The 23,308-nt window shown below is 39.3% G+C and overlaps 3 protein-coding genes across 3 annotated transcripts in view; 1 reads left to right on the top strand and 2 right to left on the bottom strand.

The window, feature by feature from the left end:
* Nucleotides 1–15,800, top strand: part of LOC112057227 (MTOR-associated protein MEAK7-like) — a 29,658-nt gene extending 13,858 nt beyond the window's left edge. The window contains exons 3-12 of the mRNA XM_052888265.1: nucleotides 158–290; nucleotides 532–623; nucleotides 963–1,159; nucleotides 1,651–1,787; nucleotides 2,929–3,075; nucleotides 3,759–3,985; nucleotides 4,887–4,981; nucleotides 5,876–5,966; nucleotides 8,533–8,645; nucleotides 9,809–15,800. Coding sequence (XP_052744225.1) covers nucleotides 158–290; nucleotides 532–623; nucleotides 963–1,159; nucleotides 1,651–1,787; nucleotides 2,929–3,075; nucleotides 3,759–3,985; nucleotides 4,887–4,981; nucleotides 5,876–5,966; nucleotides 8,533–8,643 — 1,230 coding nt within the window. The 3' untranslated portion in view covers nucleotides 8,644–8,645; nucleotides 9,809–15,800. The remainder of the gene's footprint in view (nucleotides 1–157; nucleotides 291–531; nucleotides 624–962; nucleotides 1,160–1,650; nucleotides 1,788–2,928; nucleotides 3,076–3,758; nucleotides 3,986–4,886; nucleotides 4,982–5,875; nucleotides 5,967–8,532; nucleotides 8,646–9,808) is intronic.
* The window catches only part of LOC112050248 (phosphatidylinositol-3-phosphatase SAC1), a 260,117-nt gene that overhangs the window by 136,334 nt on the left and 100,475 nt on the right, over nucleotides 1–23,308 (bottom strand). The window lies entirely within an intron of this gene.
* Nucleotides 16,449–23,214, bottom strand: LOC128198748 (zinc finger protein 891-like). The gene is made up of 5 exons (XM_052885536.1): nucleotides 23,199–23,214; nucleotides 20,853–21,508; nucleotides 19,665–19,816; nucleotides 18,606–18,737; nucleotides 16,449–16,653 (listed from the first exon to the last, which is right to left on the bottom strand). Exons 1-5 carry the CDS (start codon nucleotides 23,212–23,214, stop codon nucleotides 16,449–16,451), a joined length of 1,161 nt encoding a protein of 386 aa, XP_052741496.1.

Below are 23,308 nucleotides of genomic sequence, written 5' to 3'. Positions count from 1 at the left end.
CTAACAAGTTAGCCCGCTTCCATCTTAGATTGCATCATCACTTACCATTAGGTGAGATTGTAATCTAGGGCTAACTTGTAAAGAATAAAAAAAAACGTGGACAAAGTCAAATACACTACACGTTTTATTGACTAAGGAAATTTTGTTGATTTTCCAGAAATTCTGGGGTCCACAAATCGACCCGCGGCTGGCGCAGTACCTCACCAACTTCCTGTTCGGCGCGGGGCAGCAGAAGTCCCCCACCGTCGACTTCAACAGGTTCGCCGAGCTCTACGTTTATAATGTACGAGGTGAGGTCGAAGATAACTTGTCCTTGAATAAAATAGAAAATAACTACCCGACGCTCCTGACTTCGCCCGCATGGAACCCTGTTTTAAAAACATGCATTTTGCAGGTTTTTATGCAATTTTAACCAGCAGATAGAGTGATTAGAAGGTTTAGGTTAATAATAATACAGGGTACTGGGAGCTTTCGATCAATAAATAAAGACAACTTTTCTCTCTTAATTTAGTTTTGTTTCCCAATGTTTAGGTACCGTGGAGGAGAGAATGATAGTGATCTACAACTGTCTCGGCATGGACTACAACGAGGATGTGGAACTGCCCTACCAACTGTTGAAAGAGGTATGTATAGATAATACTATGCTATAGAGGTGTTGATACTTCAACAAAAGGAGGTTCCTCCTGTATTACAATATTGTCAGAATTAGAATTTTGCGCAATTTAAATAGAACTGGTTTTAAGTCCTAGACATTTGTGGTTGTTTGTATGTTTCTAATAATTTAAAATTCATAGAAACCATCTGATTTGCTTTCTTCTGTTCAAAAGAAAGGATGACACACACGGTAAAATTGTAAAACTTTTTTAAGAGTTTCTTGCTTTTAGAACTGGTGGCAGACTCTTTACATTTATATACAAGTCTACTTGAAAATATGTTTGATTTGATTTAATTTGTTCTTCCAGTACTGTGAAAGCATAGTATCGACGTACATGAAGATGCTGAAATCGTCGTCCTCGAAGCGTGTGCGTTCGTGGCAGGACAAGGGTTTCCGAGCGAGCGCCTCCAACGTGCAAGCTCTGGGGGAGGCGGTGGCCGCCACCGTGGGGGGAGACCTGGACTCCCCACAGCACCATTGTACCGCTGCACAGCTGTCCAAATGGTATGACCTTTAGCCTTTTTCCGCAGGTACAAGATATTGGTAAGACCTGGTCATTGTGCGTAGGTCCACTGATACTAGTTGGCCGCTGGACCACTGCAGCCAGATAAGTCAGCAAATTAATAGGCTGCCACCGTAGGAAGAGATCTGGACTCTCCTCATCACCATTGTACTGTTGCACAGCTCTGTGGTATACTCTGCTTTCTTATGGGCATTTCATCACATACTTTTTACGAATATTAGGTACGCTGATACTCCTGCTATATTATTCAAAAAGAGCGCCTCAAACGCGCTTGGAGAGTCGGTGGCTACCGTCGTGCGGGGAGACCTTGAGACCCCACAGCACCACTGTACTGCTGCCCAGCTATGTAATAGCCTTCTTTTCCTGAGCGAGGTTTTTCTCGAACAACTGTTGTGCCTATATGCACATCCATGATACTAGCTTTCTCTCTTAACCAATAATCCAACAATGCAATATTATATTATTATTGCAGGTTGCAAACTAACGTCCTGCTGCGGCAGCTGGCCGAGCTGGTGTACGTGAACCTGTACGGCATCAACAAGAAGCCCGGCGACGAGAGCCCCGCGCCGCTGCCGCCCGCCGCGCCCTCGCTGCTGCCCGCTGCCGACGGTGAGTTCACTCCAACGTACTGCTGCGGCAGCTGGCCGAGCTGGTGTACGTGAACCTGTACGGCATCAACAAGAAGCCCGGCGACGAGAGCCCCGCGCCGCTGCCGCCCGCCGCGCCCTCGCTGCTGCCCGCTGCCGACGGTGAGTTCACTCCAACGTTCTGCTGCGGCACCTGGCCGAGCCGGTGTACGTGAACCTGTACGGCATCAACAAGAAGCCCGGCGACGAGAGCCCCGCGCCGCTGCCGCCCGCCGCGCCCTCGCTGCTGCCCGCTGCCGACGGTGAGTTCACTCCAACGTTCTGCTGCGACAGCTGGATAGTTAATCCAGAACAGCCAATAAGCAATATTAAAGCAGCTCGGATTTGAGACAACAATTACCTTTCAGCAAAAATAGATGAAAGTGTCATAAAGACGTTGAAGCTTTGGTTTGGGTTGTCACATTCGGCTGACCCATGTCCTTTATTTAGGGATCACAACAGTTTGGTTTAAAATTTAGCAAGCTTTCGGAACTGTACAAACACTTTTTTTTGTAGAAAATCTAGGCCTTTTTTTATTTTTTAGTAATTGCTTATAATTTTTGAAAATATTTGCGAGCGCAACTGGACATTTAAAATGAATGACATCTTGTTTCTTGTTTAAATGATATTGAGATGAATAAAACACTTGTTGTCTATACCTTAAGTATATGTCCACCACTGTATACACGCAAAAAAATAGTTCACGTCGCCGATGTGAACACTCATTTAGGGATTTGCCCCTGTGTGTAAATTGCCATATTGCCGCTGTGATATTGATTTCTAACTTCGTTGTTAGTGAATTTTTAATTTTAGACTCCTACAAACATAAAGCTCAAATGCGAGTGAGACGTGTTATAAGCGAAAAGTTCGTCTATTAAGCCGGATTTATATTTGTCTGACGTGTCGTGTTGTGACGCATCAGAACAGTATCAGTTTCATACATTTTGTATGCGACGCATCAGAAGCCATCACGACATGTCACAACACATAAGTGTAAACGTTGCCATACAAAATGTATGATACCGATTCTGTTCTGATGCGTCACGTCACGTCACGTTACGTCACGTCAGGCAAAAGTAAATCCGCCTTTAGTGTTAACCAGCGGAATGGCCCTTGTCTGGCAGGTCTGGAGGCGATGCCCGACTACCCGGCCGTCATCGACCTGTCGCACATCGTGTGGGTGAACAGCCACCTGCCGCACAAGTACCAGCACAAGTGGCGCTTCCTCTTCTCCACCAACATCCACGGGGAATCCTTCTCCACTATGACCGGTGAATATACTTCTCTATAAGTATTTTTATAGCTTGGCAAGATCGTTGATGACACTCCCATGGTGTCCTGGTATACGGGCGACGGGGGACGCATGTCTGCGCGGGTGGAAAATTGTGGGTCAGTATTGACTGAGCAGCAAAATAAAAAACCTCACCGCGTTGCGGTAAAAAAACTGATTTATACCATAAATACACACAGACATAAACTGCTAAAAATACTTGGGGCGCCGGCCATACAGGTCTTTGTATTTCTGACATAATTAACAATTATGCTTATTGTTGATTTTGTAATTATTGTCAAATTCAAGTAATCCTCTCGTTGCATAGCTTATGATTGTATTTCTGATATCAGTTATGCATTTCGTTGATTTTAAATTTGTTGTCAAATGCCTCCTCCACCCAAAATCTCCCAAAACCTCAAATGGTGGTTCCAGGGTCAGGAACCTCCTCACATTACGCTGTGTCAAGCATTACTGTCTCTATCCGACCCTTCATCTGACAGTCAAGCGAAAGCTTCTTCTTTATCTTCGTTTTCGATATTGAGTCAACTATTAAGTTCCACAGTCCACAGGGCGGTAATATCGTGAGCAAGTTATAAGAGTTTTGATACTTTTTCCTTTTCAACTTATGAGAAACAGTAATAATATCACCTATCAAGTGATTTTCTACGTAACTTTCTCCAGGTCGAATCATAGACCAGGGTCCGTCAGTGATTATCGTGGAGGACTCCTCGGGGTACATCTTCGGGGGCTTCGCCACAGCGGCGTGGGGCTTCGGGCCCAACTTCACGGGCACGGACGAGGCGTTCCTGTTCACGTGCGCGCCCAAGATGCGCGTGTACCCCGCCACCAGCTACAACGACCACTACCAGTACCTGAACCATCACACCAAGACGCTGCCCAATGGCCTTGTAAGTGCACAATTGGACTATACTACTATACTGCCAAAAAATTAAAGCAATATTTTTAGACGAAACAGAAACTGAAAGAAAATCTTCGTCGTTAACAGTTATTTATACAAGGTCACTAGGGCTGATAGTAGCGATCATTAGCTATCAATTTGAATTGGGTTATATGGGGCAAAAATGAGAGAAAATCCTCATTTTTCGAAATCGGTACATTTTTACGATTATTATGGACCTACGTCATTAAATCGTACCATTTTGTATGGGGCGCTTTTTAAGGATCCACGGCAGCGCCGCAAATCTGACCCTTTAAATCCCTGTAGCTCCGAAAGTAATGATCGCAGATACCCTGTTACTTTTACAAAATTGCTTTACTAATACTCCTAATTTATATACAATTAAAAAAAAACTGTCACTATCCATATTAGTTTATGCCCAATGACTATATCTACCCACAAGCACTTGGAAACTTTAAGACATATCAGTAAGTTTCATTGTTCTTTACAACAAATCAATTGACAACCGAGTCTCATAGGAGACGCCCTTAGAGAGCCGTTCCGTCCTCTATCTTTCTTTCAGCCTTCGGGTCACATCAGGCGATGCTTCTGCGCTCGCTCAACCCCCCCGGTGACGCCGTAGTGGTTCCGCAGGGAGCTATCGGCACCTACTCAGACAGAAAAAAAAAAAAAAATCAATTGACAAAATGTCATCTACTTATACCTATGATACAAAATACAAATTTCGGTGTTTACTGGTGGATATCATATACTATACATATAGTATGTATATGAAATTTTGGCAGTTGGTATTTGTTAATTTAATAGGTTGAATAAAGACCTACATAGTGAATAAGCTAGCAGGTCTTTTTTGACAATATTTAGACAAGTAACACGTGTTTGTTCCTCAGTTGATGGGAGGCCAGTTCCAGTTCGGTGGTATCTGGGTGAACGCGGAACCCTTTGGTGAGGGCGCCTCCGCTGAGTCCTGCAGCACTTTCCGGGGGTTAGTACATGTTGTTTAAAAAAAACTTTTACTATAACGATTCAATCAATACATCTATATATATAAAAATGAATTGCTGGTCGTTAGTCTCGCTAAACCTCGAGAACGGCTGAACGGATTTATCTTATCTTGGTCTTAAAATGTTCGTGGGGGTATAGGGAAGGTTTAAAAGGTGAGAAAATATAGAATAATTGCCGGAAAAACCATAAAAATAACCCTTTTCTACTTCCCATACAAACGTTTAAGAGTCAATTATAGATCTTAAGGGTAGGGGGTAGGGTAGGGGTAGGAGTGGGGTAGGGATAGGGAAGAATTGCACATAAGTCAAAGTGAAGCTAGACGGGTCCGCTAGTATGAATATAAAATTGAAGTGTCTGTCTGTGATTTCAAGATAACTGAATTGCCTCAAGTGCTTATACTCGTAGTTATTTATATGATACTGAAACACAACCAAACTTTTTTAATATTGTTGTTTGTCTGTCTGTTTGTCCGTGCTAATCTAGGGAATGGTTGAACCGACTTAAATGTAACTTTCACTGGCAGATAGAGGGTCATTGAACAACATAAATATTTTGTTATAAAATGACTTTTTTATCACAATTGAAACTATTTGTTTCGTTTATTTAATCCTCTACATTACTTATAAGAATGCGGATTGGCAGACTTAACACACGCAGAGAATTAAAAAAATTCTCTGGTATGCAGGTTTCCTCGCGATGTTTTCTTATACCGTCTGAGACACGTGATATTTAATTTCTTTAAATGCACACAACTGAAAAGTTCGACCAATAGCGGTGGATTGGTCTAACCCCTCTCATTCTAAGTGGAGACTCGAACTCAGCAGTGAGCCGAAAATGGGTTAATAACGATTATATAATAATTTGTATCCGCTAGGTATCGCCGCCTCAGCAAAGAGCCGTCATTCAGAATCCGCAGTCTAGAAGTGTGGGGCGTCGGGGACAAGCCGGCATTGGACAAAGACGATGTAAGCTTTTATACTACTTGCGTTCTAATTGTATTAAGCTAGTTGACACTTTTTAAAAATGTTCATTATCGTTTTCGTCGTTTTCTTCTTAAATTGTTCATTATCGTTCCACTAGATTGAAAACAAATCATCATATTTTTTGAGGCCTTTTTTTGACAATACGAGCTAAAACGCTGTCGACCATGATGGTCTAGATTTTAACAGTTTCATGACGTCACGTAAACACTAAACCTTAACCAAACTGAGTGTTTGACAAAATTATTAATTATAGTCTGTTTTTTAATTCCGTAGAATTCTGACATTTCTATTTCCGGTTCTATTTGTCAGTCACTTTTGAAATTTCAGTTGCCACAAACCTTTTTTCTGCTGTTTGTTTCATCAAACCAAACTAAAAATCATTCTAAAAATGACTATCATATCATATAATCAACTAAAAATTGATTTTAACTAAAATTACAGAATTATTTAGTACTTTAAATTAGCAAAATCTAAATAATCCACACTTTGAAGTATAATAACAATAATTTATTTTGCTGATTTAGGAAAATATAAACATCATAAGTGATTATAGAAAATTTTATTTATTAATTAGCATCATCATCAACATCATTATCATCATAGTCATACTCAATAATAGAAGTATCGTTAACATTGTCAATTAAGTGGTCAATTTGGTGGTGGTGGTCCTCGCCACATGACCCTTAACCTGCTAGGCCCACCTCGATTGGGTTGAACTCGCAGTGTTAAGGGGTAAACGAATAACAGTGATACTCTGTTGTACTGCTAAGTTATCTATGATGAATTTATTATATCTTTATGTTGATGATTTAGTATCGAATTATAGTTATAGATACAGGTGGGATAAAAGTAGCCCAACGGTGGTTCTAGGTAATGTACCTAGGACCATTCTATTAGCAGAACCTCGCAGTATCACCCGCATAGTTTCCGTTGTCTTAGGAATTAGGAGATGAAATATATAGCCTATAGCTTCCAAACAGTAAAAGAATTTTTCATTAACAAATAACAGCTGTCAGGTGCCTCTAAAGGATAAAGACAACAATTATTGGTGTTTATAAAGCTATGGAAATTGCATTTGAACATAAATTAAATTGAAATAAAATTTTATATTGTCGAAAATAACATCGCAAATAATACTACATTCTATCAAAAAGGTTGGTGAAATCTGCTGTCTACCCTGGTCTGGCTAGTTGATGATATCTTTTCCCACGTCATTTCTATCGAATTTAATATTTTGTAAATTGTGTTAGTTAAAATTAAGATAATGTTATATTTATTTATAATTTAATTGAGTCGTAGGCCTGTGTAAATTTGATTCTTAGAATCGAAAGAATAAGTTTCGTTTTAGTTCAACTTGTCATCTTTTTTTATGGGAACTGTTTTACATATAGAAACACCGGAAACGGAAATTGAATTGTCAGAATTCTACGGAATGACTAAATGGACTATAATAATTAGTTAAGCGTTTATTCCATAAGTGACATCAAATAACATAGTGACGTCCCAAAATGGAGGACAGCGTTTTTGACGTTTGGAAAAATTTATTTTTAAATTGAGTTTTTAATGAAAACCTTAACTTTTATTGATTAATATATATTTCGGACCCTTATTCCATGTACCCACACGAATCAATATTGTTTGTATTAAATCTGTTACGAGTAGGTGACCTTATTATAGATCTCCTCAAATACCTAAAATCCAGTATGCCTATACTATCCATTCTCCTATAATACCATATATACTCAGAGGCACAATTATCCGCCCCACTATAAAATTGACGCGAGTATATTAAAGTGGACGGAGTTAATTGTGCCTGTGAGTATACATTATATCCTAACCCCCCCCCCCCAATTTCCAGTCTTTCCACAAGCCGATAGTGTCGGAGGGCGCCAGCGTGCTGGACTCGTCCGAACGTAACTTCATGCAACTGATGGGCATGCCGCCGGTCAGCGACGGGTTGAGAGACAAGTCCAATTAGGAACTGTAAAATGATCTTTCAGCTATTGTTGTTAGTAAAATAACCATTTTTTATCGCACAGATTTTTACAGGATTAGGCGACGAAATAAGATTCTCATTCAACAAAATGCGTTAACGATATGCCTATCTAATGAAAGAGAGATTTATTGTCAACCAATAGCCTCTTTCGGTGCGATGGGACTAAAGTGAGAGAGAGAGAGTGATACCCACTGAAAATGCTTACTCCACAACGTTCAATGTGATAGATATGAAAGCTTATTTGGGCGATCCTTTGTTGTAATAATTGAGGGAATTACCAGATGAGCGACTTTATGTTTAGTAGAAAATTAAGGGCCCATTATAACTACTACAATCTATGTGTTTTTTTTATTCTTTACAAGTTACTCCTTGACTACAATCTCACCTGATGGTAAGCGATGATGCAATCTAAGATGAAAGCGGAATAACTTGTTAGGAGGAGGATGAAAACCTTTGCCGTCAAATGTAATGCCGGTGTAATACCGTGTGTTGATGATGATGATGATAGTGATGATGATGATGATGCTGATGATGATGGCATTCTGGTTTCAGGATGAACGCGACACGAGCATCCTGGACACGAACCCCGAAGCGAAGGCTATCCTGGACATGGCAGGTCGCACGCGCCACAGTGAGGGGCTCAGGGAAGATCCGCCGCTATAAGCGTGAGTATATCTAAATATTAGGTACATATTAAATGCCTATTAATGTTGCTGACCTATTAAACTTCTCCTATATATAGATTTGACTTGATGTTAACATAAAATATCTAACTTACTAGTACGTCCAAAATGCACGCAAAAATGCATGGAGGACTTTTATAAACGTGTATTGTTGAAGGGAGTTTTCCAGTTGTACAATTTGTATGTATATTGTATAGTGCCTATCTTATTTAAAAACCACTTAACGTTTTTGTTTGTTTTAAAAAAAAGTATCGTCAACGGATATCCAAGCTATAAAGTATAAGCTGCTCCCTTCAGTTTGATCCTCGTGGATCCAGTTTATCGACTATCGGGATCAAAAGAAGTAAAAATTATATAATATTAGTCCTCGCCTGCGCAAATTAGGTTTTTAGGTATGACGACAGAAGGGAGCGAGAAGTGAGCGGGTGGGAGTCGCATTCTTAATTCTCTAAAAGCCTGTCCAGATGAGGCGTTTTACACGCGAGACACACTCGCGAGTATTCGAGATACTATAGCTACTAATGTCCCGTCCAGATGCCTACGCGCGTTTCCTCACTCGCGCGTAAAACGCGTGCAATGAGCAGGACTCTCGACTCGCACGTTTCACGCGCGATTGAGATACTCAGGCGCCATTGCTGCGTCCAGTACTACGCGCGTATCTGTTGCGAGGGGACGTATTTAGAAATTGAAATGGAGCATGATAACTTCGACACGGAACTTTTTATTGATGAAGTTGAAAAAGGAGTAGCCATATGGAATCACGTGATTATTCCAATAGTCATGAAATGCAGGAACTGGGAAAAATGTCGAGATTTTTTGTGAAGCTGGTGATTCCGTGTGGTGAATTGGATGCACGTTAAATCGTCGACGTTCTCTTCGTTTACGATGTTTCCATCGACAGTATGCAAACAACACAACCGTTGTTTCCGAGTCCATGTTTGTACTGACTGGATCCTACCCTGCGTAGAAACGCGCGCAATACGCGGTATCTGGACGCAATGGAAATTAAAACGCGCGAATCGATTCGCGCGTAATACGTCTTATCTGGACAGGCTCTAAGAGTCGCACGTATAGCTGTCCACACTCCCTCTCTGTCGTCACACCCCGCACCCCTGTAATCCTTTATTTTTCGTTTTAATTTTCAGGTGACACGCAGCGCAGTTTACGGGTTATTATCGAGAAAAATATCAATGTACGAATATCGTACAGTGCATAGCACATCTCTTCCTTAAATGACTAGTCATACTATATTGATATGAAATTGTCGTCCAAATACTAATTGTATACATTTATTTAAATTTTATTGGTACGGATGATAAGTACTGTCTATGGAGTGATTTAAAGAGAACCGTCTTATGTGTGGGATTTAGGTAACATGATTTTTATGTAATTATGGAGGGTAGAACTGACAAGATAGCTGCAGTAGCCTCCATAGTCCGGTCGCTGTGTTCAGAAAATACTAATTCATATCATATTTTTATGTAGTTTTGCATTTAAATCATTATTTTCAAAGAGGTGTAAATCTTAGGGCTGCATATCCACCAGAGCGGAGCTAGAAAGCGTAGGGGAGAAACGGACTAAAGCGGAGCGGAGTTACGTACTGTCTGTCCACCGGAGCGGAGCGTGGGTGCGGAGCGGAGTTGCAGACTATGTTAAAAAAGTAAATGTTAAATTGAATTTACAAAGTGTGCTCAACTCCGCTCCGCATTAGTCCGTTTCTCCGCTTTGCTCCCTCGCTCCGCTCTGGTGGATAGGCAGCCTTAAAGGGGTCAAAGATTTATTTAATAAATTAATTAATATTTACGAGTATGCACTTATCGCTACTCGGAGATCGTTTTATCGTGTAAATATATTTCCAACTTTATTTCAACACTGGCAAAGTCAAATTTATCAATTCTTATAACAATGACGTAGCCAAGATTTACGTATTTTAATGCAAGGATAGATAAAGGCGTGTGTTACATGGATTCGTCGGAATTATTTTAATTACTTTGTATGAAAACATGAAAAGTTTTAATTTATTAAATAAAAAATATTAGTTATGCAGTTCGGCTCCTATAAGTGGACTCATCAACACCTTGAAGTTATGGGGAATACTCCCGAGCATCCTGTATATCATCATTAACCACCTAAGATGTTTTTTGATCAAAATATTCGAATGTATTTGCTGTATAATACCTATACATATTGAATTGTATTTTACTTACTTATATTGACATAATATATTTTATGTATATGCGCTAGTCCTAGGTTTTAAATTTCGATATATTCCGCCACGATGCGATGACCGTTTTGAAGCTAATGGTGATTGTGATGATTTGTAAAAAAAATAAGCTAGTTTTGTGAAAGCTATTATTGATTGAATCTTGTAATTTTAGGACAAAGTTTGTTGTGGATCTCGTAGATATGTACGAAAAAATATAAATATTGGCGTAAACTAAAACGGTCTTATTATCATGTCGTAAATATAAAAGTACTCAATTTTAAATATACGGTCATCTGTGATACGACCCATTGTTAGCTAATGATCCCGAGTCAAGCTTTAGTCAACTCGTAGTATTTAGAGTACTATTTTACCTCCCCTACCTCTATCCTACCCTACTCCTTCCCTACAAACTTCTACCCCCCATTTTAGGGAAGTGGGGGATTAGAAAGAGACAAAAAGTTGACTATGTCACTCTCCATCCTTTCAACTATCTCCACTTAAAAATCACGTCAATTCATTGCTCCGTTTTGCCGTGAAAGACGGACAAATAAACAGACACACACCCTTTCACATTTATAATATTAGTATGGATTATTTATTATACTGCAAATATATTATACTACAAAGCCCACCAAACCGCATTTGAGCAGCGTAGTGGTTCTAAGCCCCAAAATTCCTCTTCTATAAGGAAGTTGATTATTAAAAATAGCTGAAGGAAGGCCGTATTGCAGGTAATCGCTTAGACTGTGTGCTGTGTATCAAACCAAAACGTAAGTGCCAAGGGATTTTGAAGCTTATATATTATGTATATAGGATAGGTAGTATATTTATTGTGATTGCATGAATTTCGCACAAATCTCGATGTCGCCACATTCCCGAAACAAATGATACTAACCGGCAAAACAATGTCGATAGCTTTTGTGATAGCTTTTTTACTGTTTGTGTCGCTAATTGTTGTAATAATAATTAATTTACTAGATATTTTGTATTCATTATAATTTATTAAACATTGTGCGTCAAATAGAATGAAGAGACTCGAAAATAAATATTGTGAAAGTGAAGTGCTTTTAAATAGAACTTTAGAAATGGTTCTTCATTGCTGATTCACACTCATCATTATAAACCCATATTCGGCTCACTGCTGAGCTCGAGTCTCCTCGCAGAATGAGAGGGCTTAGGCCAATAGTCCACTACGCTGGCCCAGTGTGGATTGGCAGATTTCGAACACGCAGAGAATTAAGAAATTTCTCAGGTAATGCAGGTTTCTTCACGATGTTTTCCTTCACCATTTGAGACACGTGATATTTAATTTCTTAAAATGGACACTACTGAAAAGTTGTAGGTGCATGCCCCGGACCGGATTCGAACCCACACCTTCCGCAATCAGAAGCAGAGGTCATATCCACTGGGTTATCACGACTCTCAATTTCATTTCAAGATTCTCACTCAGAAGATACTTAATCTTCCCACTGTCAATCAGGAATTAATGTCATAATCAGAATTTATTACTGATCTTACTTCATATTTGGCGCACAAATAATGAAAGTGCACTTTGCTAACGTGTATAAGTATATTAAGATGTACAAAATAATATTTATTTAATTTATTGCGATGTGATATTGTAATTTTCGAATATATAGTTTGTCCAAATAAGTGTAAAAAATGAACAAATGTATTTTCTTGTTGATAGTGCTATTTTATGGATTATTAAAATACAAAAAGAGTTAGAAGCTTCAATAGTTCGATCCTCGCCCCATTGCACTATTGTCGTACCCACTCCTTATACAGTCTTTCCCGACTAGTTGGAGGGAATGGGATTTTGGGGAGGGAAAAAAAATATTGAGTGAAACGAATATCTTAGCTTTCCATGGATTCACCGTGCGCGTGCCGGGTCCATCGCGTGGCAGGAAGAAAAATTCCGAGCAGAGTCCTGGACTTGTGACCAATGAGCGTAGGGTTAAAGAATTCTTTGACAACCGATTAACACTCCCCTTCTCCGGTCGTTATGATTTTTACGTAGAGAACGTTGTCTAAGGGTGGCCGCTCACTGGCAATTTTTAGTTGGCCGACTATTGAGCAACTAAGTTGCCAACGCTTACAACTTAGTTGCGCAACTTTTTAATTTTTATGGGTAGTGGCACCAAAACCGACCCCGTGACCGGACCCCAATATATAAAAACGGTTGTGCTAAAATCCCGAAAATAAAATAATACGCTACTTACACGTACGCAATATTTTTACCCACACATAACAATGTTTTCACTATAAGTGTAAATACAAACTTAGGGACATTATTTTTCAACTTTTAAGCAGATAAAAACTAAATTTCTACTTTTTATTCCTTAGCTTTTTCGGTTAATAATAATCATAGGACATAGTTTATAGACTAGTATATAAATGATAAAATTATTAGAGTTCGTTCATAATTAGGACTCAGTGTTCAACTACTGTGGTAAATCCCCAAACTTGGCAATCAAATTACTCTTTTTATAACTTATCGGGAACTAGGACTTTTCCATTTCATTTGGTCAAATCTTAATTATATATGGAATTATTTAGTAAACTCAATAAACGTCATTGTCATGAAATATTTGTCTTACATGCATTTAAAGTTGGCCAAAACGCTTAAACGTTCATCTTTTGGTGTCACTACCCTAATCGAAAGTAATCCCTACTCTGATACGATCGGCGTCCAATTTATTAGTTGCGGCGATTTAGTCGCTGTAAATGTGCGTGCTGTCGTATATCGCTATACCTGTTAGTATACTTGGCAACTTAGTCGGCCGACTAAAAGTTGCCAGTGAGTGGGGGCTCTTAGGCTTTTAGTCGAAGGTTCTTTTTTATCAGTGGCGTTAAGTTGCAGACAAATCTGAGACTACATTTTTGTAAACTATTTTGAATAGGTATCTAGTTCCACTTGTAGAACTTGTACTGCTTCATAAAATGATATAAACATATATTTATTCATACAATAGATAATTATTAAATAATTGTAAAGAAAGATAACCGAATTAGTTCATTTATTTTTATTTATTTAATTTAAACTTTGGAAAATACACAGACCAAAACGTAGATATCAAAAATTAAAAAACGATAATGTATCTATCGTTTTTCTAATTTTTGATATCTATTTGATTTTAAGATTGTAAAAGCCAAAAACTAAATTATTAGTCATCTATGTAAATAAAATCTTGTAGATAGTATAAATTTTGGATCTAAATATTTACATTTTGGAGATTTGTGGACCTACAACCAAATTATATCAAATGTATTTTCATTACCCGACTACAAGAAGGGTTATTAGAACAGCCAATTGACAGTTTCGCAACGCAGAAGTCGCGGCATAATGTATGTCAGAGATAGCGAACCTTCGATATATTATGAACCTCTCTTTAGTCGAAAATATTTTTTTTCACATTACATCTGCTTCGGTGGAGTTTTTATCACCTGAAATTAAGAACATTAAGAAGGCCGACAAAGTCGTTAAATAAAATCATATTTTTAGGTGAGTTTAAAGGTGCGCCATCTCTGATATTATTCATTGCGACTTTGCGACAGTCGCGTAGTCGCGGCGTCATAGTCGTGCGTATTTGTTAAATACGAGAAGGTACGTCTACGACGATAAACAGCACTAATTGTAACGACATTTTTATTACTCGACAGTGTGAGTTTCAAATTAGTCTTCATCTGTCTTTGTCTTACATCATACTATAGAGAAAGAGAGATAAAGACGAATTTAAAACTTGTTCTGTCGAGTTATCGTTACAGAATTGTGCCTTAAAAAACGCTGTAAAAGCGCTTTCAAATTCTGACATTTATATCATGAATTCTACCAAGACATCGTAATCATCCTATATTATTTACTAGCGGACGCCCGCGACTTCGTCCGCGTGAAAGTCGTTGTAAACTTTCAACTACCCCTATCCTACCCTACCCTAAACTACCTCTAAACTACCCCTACCCTACCCTATCTCAACCCTACCCCTACCCTACCACTACCCTACCCCTACCCTACCCCTACCCTACTCATTAAGGCTGCACTTCGTTATTTATTCCTCCCACCGCGAGTCGTGTCGAGCGCGGGAACCGTTACACAAAAATAATCCATATAGCATGAATTAGTATTCACGCGCGCAATGGCTTAGCATATTTCTTGTATAACTTTGGTGTTTCTTTACCGATTTTTATGATTCTTTTTTTATTGAATAGGTTATAAAGTTAACTTTCTTATTAGGGATGAGTGATGGGTGTTATAAACATAAGAGTAGACAAATATAATTAGAAAGCTCCGAACTGCTAAGCTATTGGGAGTTACACGTGTTATTGTGAGTCAAGCATAAAAGATAGATGTATATATGCTGTTGTGTTTTTATAGATAGTTTTAAGGAGAACATTTCCGTCATACATTATTTCTATGTAGCTTTAACCATTAAGGCTGTACACGCGACGGAAGCTTAAAAAACTGAGTAACTTCTCCCGTTTTCTCAACATTTCTCTTCACTGCTCTGCTCCTATTAATTGTAGCGTAATGAAAAGTATACTATAACCTGCCCAGGAGTATGTAGAATAATTGTACCAAGTTTCGTTAAAATCCGTCTAGTAGTTTTTGTTTCTATAAAGAACATACAGACAGACAGACAGACAGACAGACAGACAGACAGACAGACAGACAGACAGACAGACAAAAATTTTACTGATTGCATTTTTGGCATCAGTATCGATCACTAATCACCCCCTGATAGTTATTTTGGAAATATATTTCATGTACAGAATTGACCTCTCTACAGATTTATTATAAGTATAGATTAAAATGAAATTTTGAATTGTTCATAAAATATACCTACATATGAATAATTATACTATCAGTTGTATTGCTGTGAATTTTAAACATATTAATTATAAATGTAAATAAACGAATTTAAATGAAGAAATATAGTTTCATTTTATATCCTATGTTAAAATATAATATCTATCTAGATTTGAATAAATTTAAACTTTAATTTAAACAAAACTAAAATTTATTAGGGAGTCTTATTTCTATTATCATCATTGTTTTACATAGTTCATGCTTATCAAAGAATACTTAGGTAAAAGTCCATTACACACTACGATAGGGTACCTACTAACTTAATGATCTAAGTCTAAAACATACCCACACAATTTAATCTATTAATCAGTCCCCACAATCCACATGCTTGTCAAAGCTGTGACATCAAAACCCGTTTAATGAAAAATTGTTTGCTTTACGACCACTGATGCTTTGCTAATACTCTTTCAGTTTCACCTACAAGCCTCAATAGCTCAACGGTAAGAGCGGTTGGACTCATCACCAAGGGGTGGTGGTTCAATCCTCACCCTGGTATTCTATTGTCGTACCCACACCTAGCACAGCCTTTCCCGACTAGTTAGAGGGGAATGGGAATATTGGTTATATTATAAAAATAAGGCAAATATTCTTTTTTTTTTAAAAAAGAAAAAACTTGAGTGACTTTACACCTGAAGTCAAACACTTGCTCGAACATAAAATGTCTATATCATCACTATTCTACGGTTAATCTAGTTTCCAGATTTCCAGGCTGTTAATTTGTTCCAACTTTATCTCCAGTTGTAATGGACCCTGAGATATCTCTCTTGTTTCCCATAGACAAATCTATTGGGCTGTCATTCCATAGCTGGTCGTTCTCAGTTTTCGCAGACGCATTGTGGCAAATAAATCCGTAGAGTGGGACTGTTAATGTCTCGACACCGTTTGAATCGCTGGGGACGTTGTTTCTTGTATGCATCCTGTATTTTGAAGAACATATTGTTTTAAATTGAAAGCCACGCACGAAGGGCTTATTGTAATTAATCCTAGGCATATTAAAACTTAGTATCGGCAGCGCAATTTTTATTGTTATGATGTCTACTCGTATCAAACTTTGCGAACAGCAAAAGTACGGGCTGCCTATCTATACTTATAATAAATCTGTAGAGAGGTCAATTCTGTACATGAAATATATTTCCAAAATAACTATCAGGGGGTGATTAGTGATCGATACTGATGTCAAAAATGCAATCAGTAAAATTTTTGTCTGTCTGTCTGTCTGTCTGTCTGTCTGTCTGTCTGTCTGTCTGTCTGGCTGTCTGTATGTTCTTTATAGAAACAAAAACTACTGGACGGATTTTAACGAAACTTGGTACAATTATTCTACATACTCCTGGGCAAGTTATAGTATACTTTTCATTACGCTAAAATCAATAGGAGCAGAGCAGTGAAAAGAAATGTTGAGAAAACGGGAGAAGTTACTCAATTTTTTAAGCTTCCGTCGCGTGTAAAGCCTTAATGGTTAAAGTTACATAGAAATTATGTATGACGGAAATGTTCTCCTTAAAATTGTCTATAAAAACACAATAGCATATATATGTCTATCTTTTATGGTTGACTCACAATAACACGTATAACTCCCGATAGCTTAGCAGTTCGGAGCTTTCTAATTATATTTGTCTACTCTTATGTTTATAACACTCATCACTCATCCCTAACTAAAAAAGTTAACATTATTACCTATTCAATAAAAAAAGAATCATAAAAATCGGTAAAGAAACATCAAAGTTATACAAGAAATACGCTAAACCATCGCGCGTGAATACTAATTCATGCTATATAGATTATTTTTGTGTAAAGGTTGCCGCGCTCGACGCGACTCGCAGGGGGGGGGGATAAATAAAGAAGTGCAGCCTTAATGAGTAGGGTAAGGGTAGGGTAGGGGTAGGGCAGGGGTAGGGTAGGGGTAGGGTAGTGGTAGGATAGGGGTAGGGTAGGGTAGGGGTAGGGTATTGGTAGGATAGGGTTAGTTGAAAGTTTACAACGACTTTCACGCGGACGAAGTCGCGGGCGTCCGCTAGTCTTAAATAAAATACTATAGAATGCAGATTGCTTTTTGCAACAATTAATCAAAGAGTACTTTTTCTTCAGATTGTGTAAGTGCCGTAGGCTCTTTATTGGGTCTCATCGGTGTCACCGGGTGTTTTGGGCGAGCGCAGAAGCACCGCCGAAGGCAGAAGCAGAAGAGATGGGCTGAAAAACTCTAAGGGCGTCTCCTCCGAGACTCGGAAAACCTTTCTGGGTCTGTCAAGCAAGGTCTGGCAAGTGGCAAGTCTCAACCACTAGTTGGTTGGGGTGGGTGGCTCTCTCTTTGAGAACTGTCTAATATATTGGGCTATTGTGGGGAGATTTAGGTCTTTATGTAAGTCGTTATTGCATACAGACCACGAAGTGCCCGTGGTCCGACGCATGAATCGATTCGAATCGGCCTCTAGCCCCTATCTACAGCCATGTTGACTTTCTACGATCAAAAACGCTCACGAAAACTCAAAAATGTATGAAAATTTAAATTTCTAAAACGATAACGAATAGAAAAGTCGTAAGGCATACCACCATTTACCAAGATATCTATTCGTCCCTAGTACAAATATAAATAGAGATCGCTAAGTTGTAGCCAAGTTGCAATTTTGACAAGCGCTTACGATTCAAAGTCGAAGATCATTGACGATACGTAGACGATCGCTCCAATCCTGCTGGAGAGGTTTCAGAGTCGCCTTTGGGCGGTGAGCAAACACTACACTAGCGTTAGACGGATGCAGGTCTTATAGAGTGACGTTGGAGCCAAGGGATAGTTTGCTTTTAGCGCAAATCATTTGTTCAGTTGTTTGCTGGCGCATTCTATTTGTATAGGCATGCGTCTGGTGTCACTCACTTGTACTTGCGGCAAGCGTCAGCGCGGTGTCGCTCCAGGTAGCGGTTCTGGCTGAAAGCCTTCCCGCACTGGCTGCAGCGCCAGCGCCACGAGTGGTGGCCGCGGGTGCGCTGGTGTGCGCGCAGGTTAGACCTGCACACAGGAATAGGCTCAGCTGCTCTGGTCAATCCGAGTCCTCAATCGTGTGGTACAAGAGGGAGAGGCAACATACGCGCCAGTCATTGAATGAACGAATAATGCGCTTTCCACTTACTCCTCTTCCCTTTCTGTAGTCATACCGCACCTCTGTACCACACATTTGAGGACTCAGTTGTTTGGCTTTAGGGTTTAATGTGAAATTGTTTTAAATTGTTCAATAGTTCTTGATAATATAATAGGTCAAATTCAAATTTCATTTATTTTAATTAGGCTTAGTTTACAAGCACTTTCGAAACATCAAGTAAGTACATTATTAATATTATTAGATAATGGTGATAATAATTGATCGTAGTTCCAAACGCGCCTTGGTCGGAGGGTGGTTATATAAGACACAAGCACTCATAGTGCCGGATTAAGGTAACTTGATGCCTTAATCAATCTGTCCATGTGGGCCCCATAAGTGATTAAGATAGTGAGTAACTACAAATAAAAGAAATAATTTAAAAGTATTAATAACTTAAAGAGCGCGTAGCTTTAGTGTGCTCGTTTTTTGGCTCTGGTGCCCCCTTGGGCGAGATATCCTAAGCATTTGCTTAAATAGCATAAAGGTTGATCCAGGAGTGCACGCACGGTGATAAATACGGGGAATCTGTCACCCACCGGAGATAAGTCCTCGAGTTGTTAACGCTTTCAGTGTTTCCTAAGCGATCTTAATAAAACAACAGAAGAGCTCAATTTACGAGTGTCGCTGGCTGTGTTGCGGTAGTTTACGAAATGTTCCCGTGGCTCAGTCATCAGGCGGCGAGTGGCAACACCGTGGGGTTTTAGTCGGTTGAAGTCCGACATAACCTTCTTGCCTCCCCGTGGCGAGAAGGTATCCATGAGGATTTCCCCACGTAAAAAAAAAAGGAGTGCACGCACCGGTCAGCGAAGGTCCGTCCGCAGTGCGGCTGCGGGCACAGGAAGGGGCGCTCGCCGGTGTGCAGGCGCATGTGGCCCTTCAGCACCCAGGGCCGATCGAAGCCCTTCCCGCAGTACGAGCACAGGTGGCTGGGCCGCGCGCGACGCTCCCACTCCGCGCGCGCGTCTGCTGGAAGTGAAACTTCTGAGACATTCAGCCGAAGCTTTGAGCTATTAGTTAAGATATTGCAATAAACCAAGCCTACCATTCAGGGGCGTATCTACCGCCGTATCAGACGTATCAATGATATGGGGACCCCCTTTGAACGCAAAAATTAGTATGTAGATATTACACACTCTCTTTTTTTTTCGCTAGTTAAGCGTGCTCTCAAAAGTTGGAAACATCCTACACTGGTAAGTCACTGTCATAATTCTTGTGAGCATTTTTGTTTCTTTTGTGAGACATCTAACTTTGATACAGGGCACCACTGCTACTATTCATCTATATTTATAGATGAATTATAGAGCCGTGATAGCCCAGTGGATATGACTTCTGCCTCCGATTCCTGAGGGTGTGGGTTCGAATCCGGTGTGGGACATGCACCTCTAACTTTAAAGTTGTGTGAATTTTAAGAAATTAAATATCACGTGTCGCAAACGGTGAAGGTAAAACACCGTGAGGAAACCAGCATACCAGAGAATTTTCCCTCTCATTCTGAGAAGAGACTCGAGCTCAGCAGTGAGCCGAATGTGGGTTGATAATGATGATGATGGTGCGATGATGGTCCAGGTCTGGCTGGTGGGAGACTTCGGCCGTGGCTAGACCACCTACCGACAAAGACGTACCGCCAAACGATCTAGCGTGCCGTGTACGATGTCGTGTAGAAACCGAAAGGAGTGTAGATTTCATTCTACTCCTAGCAAGTTTGCCCTCTTCCATCTTAGATTGAATCATCACTTACCATTTGGTGAGATTCTAATCAAGGGCTAACTTGTAGAGAATAAAAAAAAGAAAAAAAAAATGTTAAAGATAATGTCGAGGACCAACACACACAACACACACACACTACACCAACCTCCCACTTTCGGACTGAGGATTTGTATTTAGTAATGCTAAAAATAAAAATGTATTGGACGAAAGAAAAGCTTAATATTTTTAGCCTAACCAGGAATGGAACCTAGGACCTCATGATCTGATGTTACACAGACTTTTTTCACGCACTTACCCTTGAGGAATTCACTGGTCACTTCTTTGTCGCCAAAGTCCATCGGCGCCACATCCTTGTCGAACGACTCCTTGCAGACCAGCAGTTCCTTATGAAGTTTCTCATCCGCATTGTTCTTCACCAAGCTTTTCAGTTTCTCCGCGATTTTATCAATCTCAGAGCCCTTGTTGACGGGTTTCAACGGCTCTCTGTTCTTTATTTCCTCGATGATTGGCGCTAAGGGTTCTTTTTTCAAATCAATCTTTAACTGCGCCTTTACTTTTATTTCGTTTGTTATCTGTGGATTCGAACATGGCGGTTGGCTCGCTAGTTTTTTACTTTTTTTTTGAGTTCGTGCCTTTTCGGTGAACACTTTTCTCTCGGTTTTCGCTTCGTTAGACCGCAGGTTGTACGTGATTTTTTCGTTTTCCTTTTTCAGGATCTTTTTAGTATCAGGGGATATCACGGCTTTTTCGCTTTCCGAAGCGTAGTCATAATTTTCCGTGTCTACGAAATGTGTGACGAACTGGCTCTTTTTCAACAACTGCAGGTAGAAGCGGGTGGATATCGGCACTTTGTCGTGGTAAAGCGTTTCATTGAGCTTCAGCAAGTTCTTCTGCTTCTTGAGTGACTTTGGGGCACGACCTGGTCTTATGTCTTCTGAAAAGGGCAATAATCATTTTATTAAAGACTTGAAAAAAAACGTATGCGTTTGGGACGTTCTACAGAAGTAATATCTGCTGCCGTATGCGTGAGATAGATGGAAGTCAGACAGAGTGGCACCGTAACGCGTTACGGTTTATCCACCCATAGGAAGTTAACTTTTCAAAAAGTAAATAAGTCATTGCATACTATAAATTTTTGGGTCTTTTTATAGCAATTGACGGAACAAGAAGATGGAAAACCATTTCTTAAAATTCAAAATCAAATTACTTACTTTACAAGCACCTTTGAAACGTTGGTTATTAGAAAATGGTGATAATTAAAGACGAGAACTTAAAAATTAAAGTTACGAGTGTTCCAAATTCGCCTGGGTCAGATCCCACAACACTGCTAGAAACATGTCATACCTATTCTTAGTTGTTTAAGCCACGAAAGCCTGTACTCGTACTAGCGGATGCCGCAACTACGTCTGCCGTCACCGTCAGTCCTCTTTAATCCGACCCTGTCGCAAAATATATTCCTAGCTGACGTCGACTATAAACTATCTCCCTGTTAAATTTTATCTTTCTACGTCAAGCGGTTATCGAGATTTCGTGATGAGTGACCTTTCGCTTTTATTTTAGATACAGGCATCCAATCTCTTCACAGTAATGCTGATTGGCAGCTGAAATTTAGATCAGCTGTAGTACTTCCCCCATTCCATACTAAGAGCTCTACTCTCTCTCCTCTCTCTACCTCTAAGCGACCAGACAGTGCAGATAGAAAAAGCCTTCGTACTCTTAAAACTCTAGTTTACGCTATGGTCGCCCATTGGCTTATAAATAAGAATCATGTAGAAAATAAGTATATTATATACTTACATATAAATACATCAGTAGACTAACTAATATAAATAAATGTATAAAACAGATATCAAATACACTAAACTATTTTATTCAAAGCACTAAAACACCTGTTTCATGTATGAAGATTCCTCGAAGCGGGCGCACAGACTTCATATAGCATTTGGGCATTGCGATTAACCATATATAATGTTTTAAACTATTGAAAATTATTGGAAATTTGATCAAAATTTACTCAAACAATCACTTCACTGTAAGCCACTTGCTACATTCGACAGATGGATCCATGGCGACATTTGTTTTTAAGAATTCGGAATTTGAAACTCCGTGGTTGTCGACCTGACGGCCAACGCGACCTCCACGAAGTTTTTAATCTACTTGTAATTTTCGAATCTCATTATATAAAACCTATAACCTATTTATATTTATTATTTACAGATTACAGGGTGTCCCGTAATTAATGGTAGATATAAAACGCAAATGAGATACACCATCTAATTATTATCTAAAACTAATTTTAATAGTTTTGAAAAATTTCCTACAGTGATTTTACAGGACGATTTTAAAAAATTGTCCTGAAAAAAAAGATATATGGAACTGAAGTGTACTATCGTTTAAAAACTTGTACACTTATCGAAGTTTGTAATTTAAGAAAACTTGTCTACTGTTTATAGTTACAAAGTACCTAGTAAAAAAATTATTGGAGATGTTGAATTTTCAAGTGTGCACATTTAAACTTTTTCCTTCAAAATGTTTTACACTATCTGTATAGTTTTAGTGCCTTAGCCGTGAAAATACAACAGACAGACATACTCGTAGGTACTTATTTGCGCATTTATTAGTACCTATGAATTGACTCATCTGGGATTCAATCTCGGAAGCTTAACAACAATACCCACCACTGCGCAAGCGAGTCCTTCACGATGTTACCATTTAAATATCGAATGTACGTCAT

Source organism: Bicyclus anynana, chromosome 2 (genome assembly GCF_947172395.1).
Source record: "Bicyclus anynana chromosome 2, ilBicAnyn1.1, whole genome shotgun sequence".
NCBI classification, from domain to species: domain Eukaryota; kingdom Metazoa; phylum Arthropoda; class Insecta; order Lepidoptera; family Nymphalidae; genus Bicyclus; species Bicyclus anynana.
Note: the sequence above shows the minus strand (reverse complement) of the source record. Positions and strands in the feature narration are given on the sequence as shown.

Coding starts and splice junctions, on each gene's coding strand:
- LOC128198748 (XM_052885536.1), bottom strand. Junction 19,817..20,852: donor AGGGTAAGTGCGTGAAAAAA/GTCTGTGTAACA, acceptor GCGCGCGCGGAG/TGGGAGCGTCGCGCGCGGCC. Junction 16,654..18,605: donor GACGCTTGCCGCAAGTACAA/GTGAGTGACACC, acceptor TTCAAAATACAG/GATGCATACAAGAAACAACG.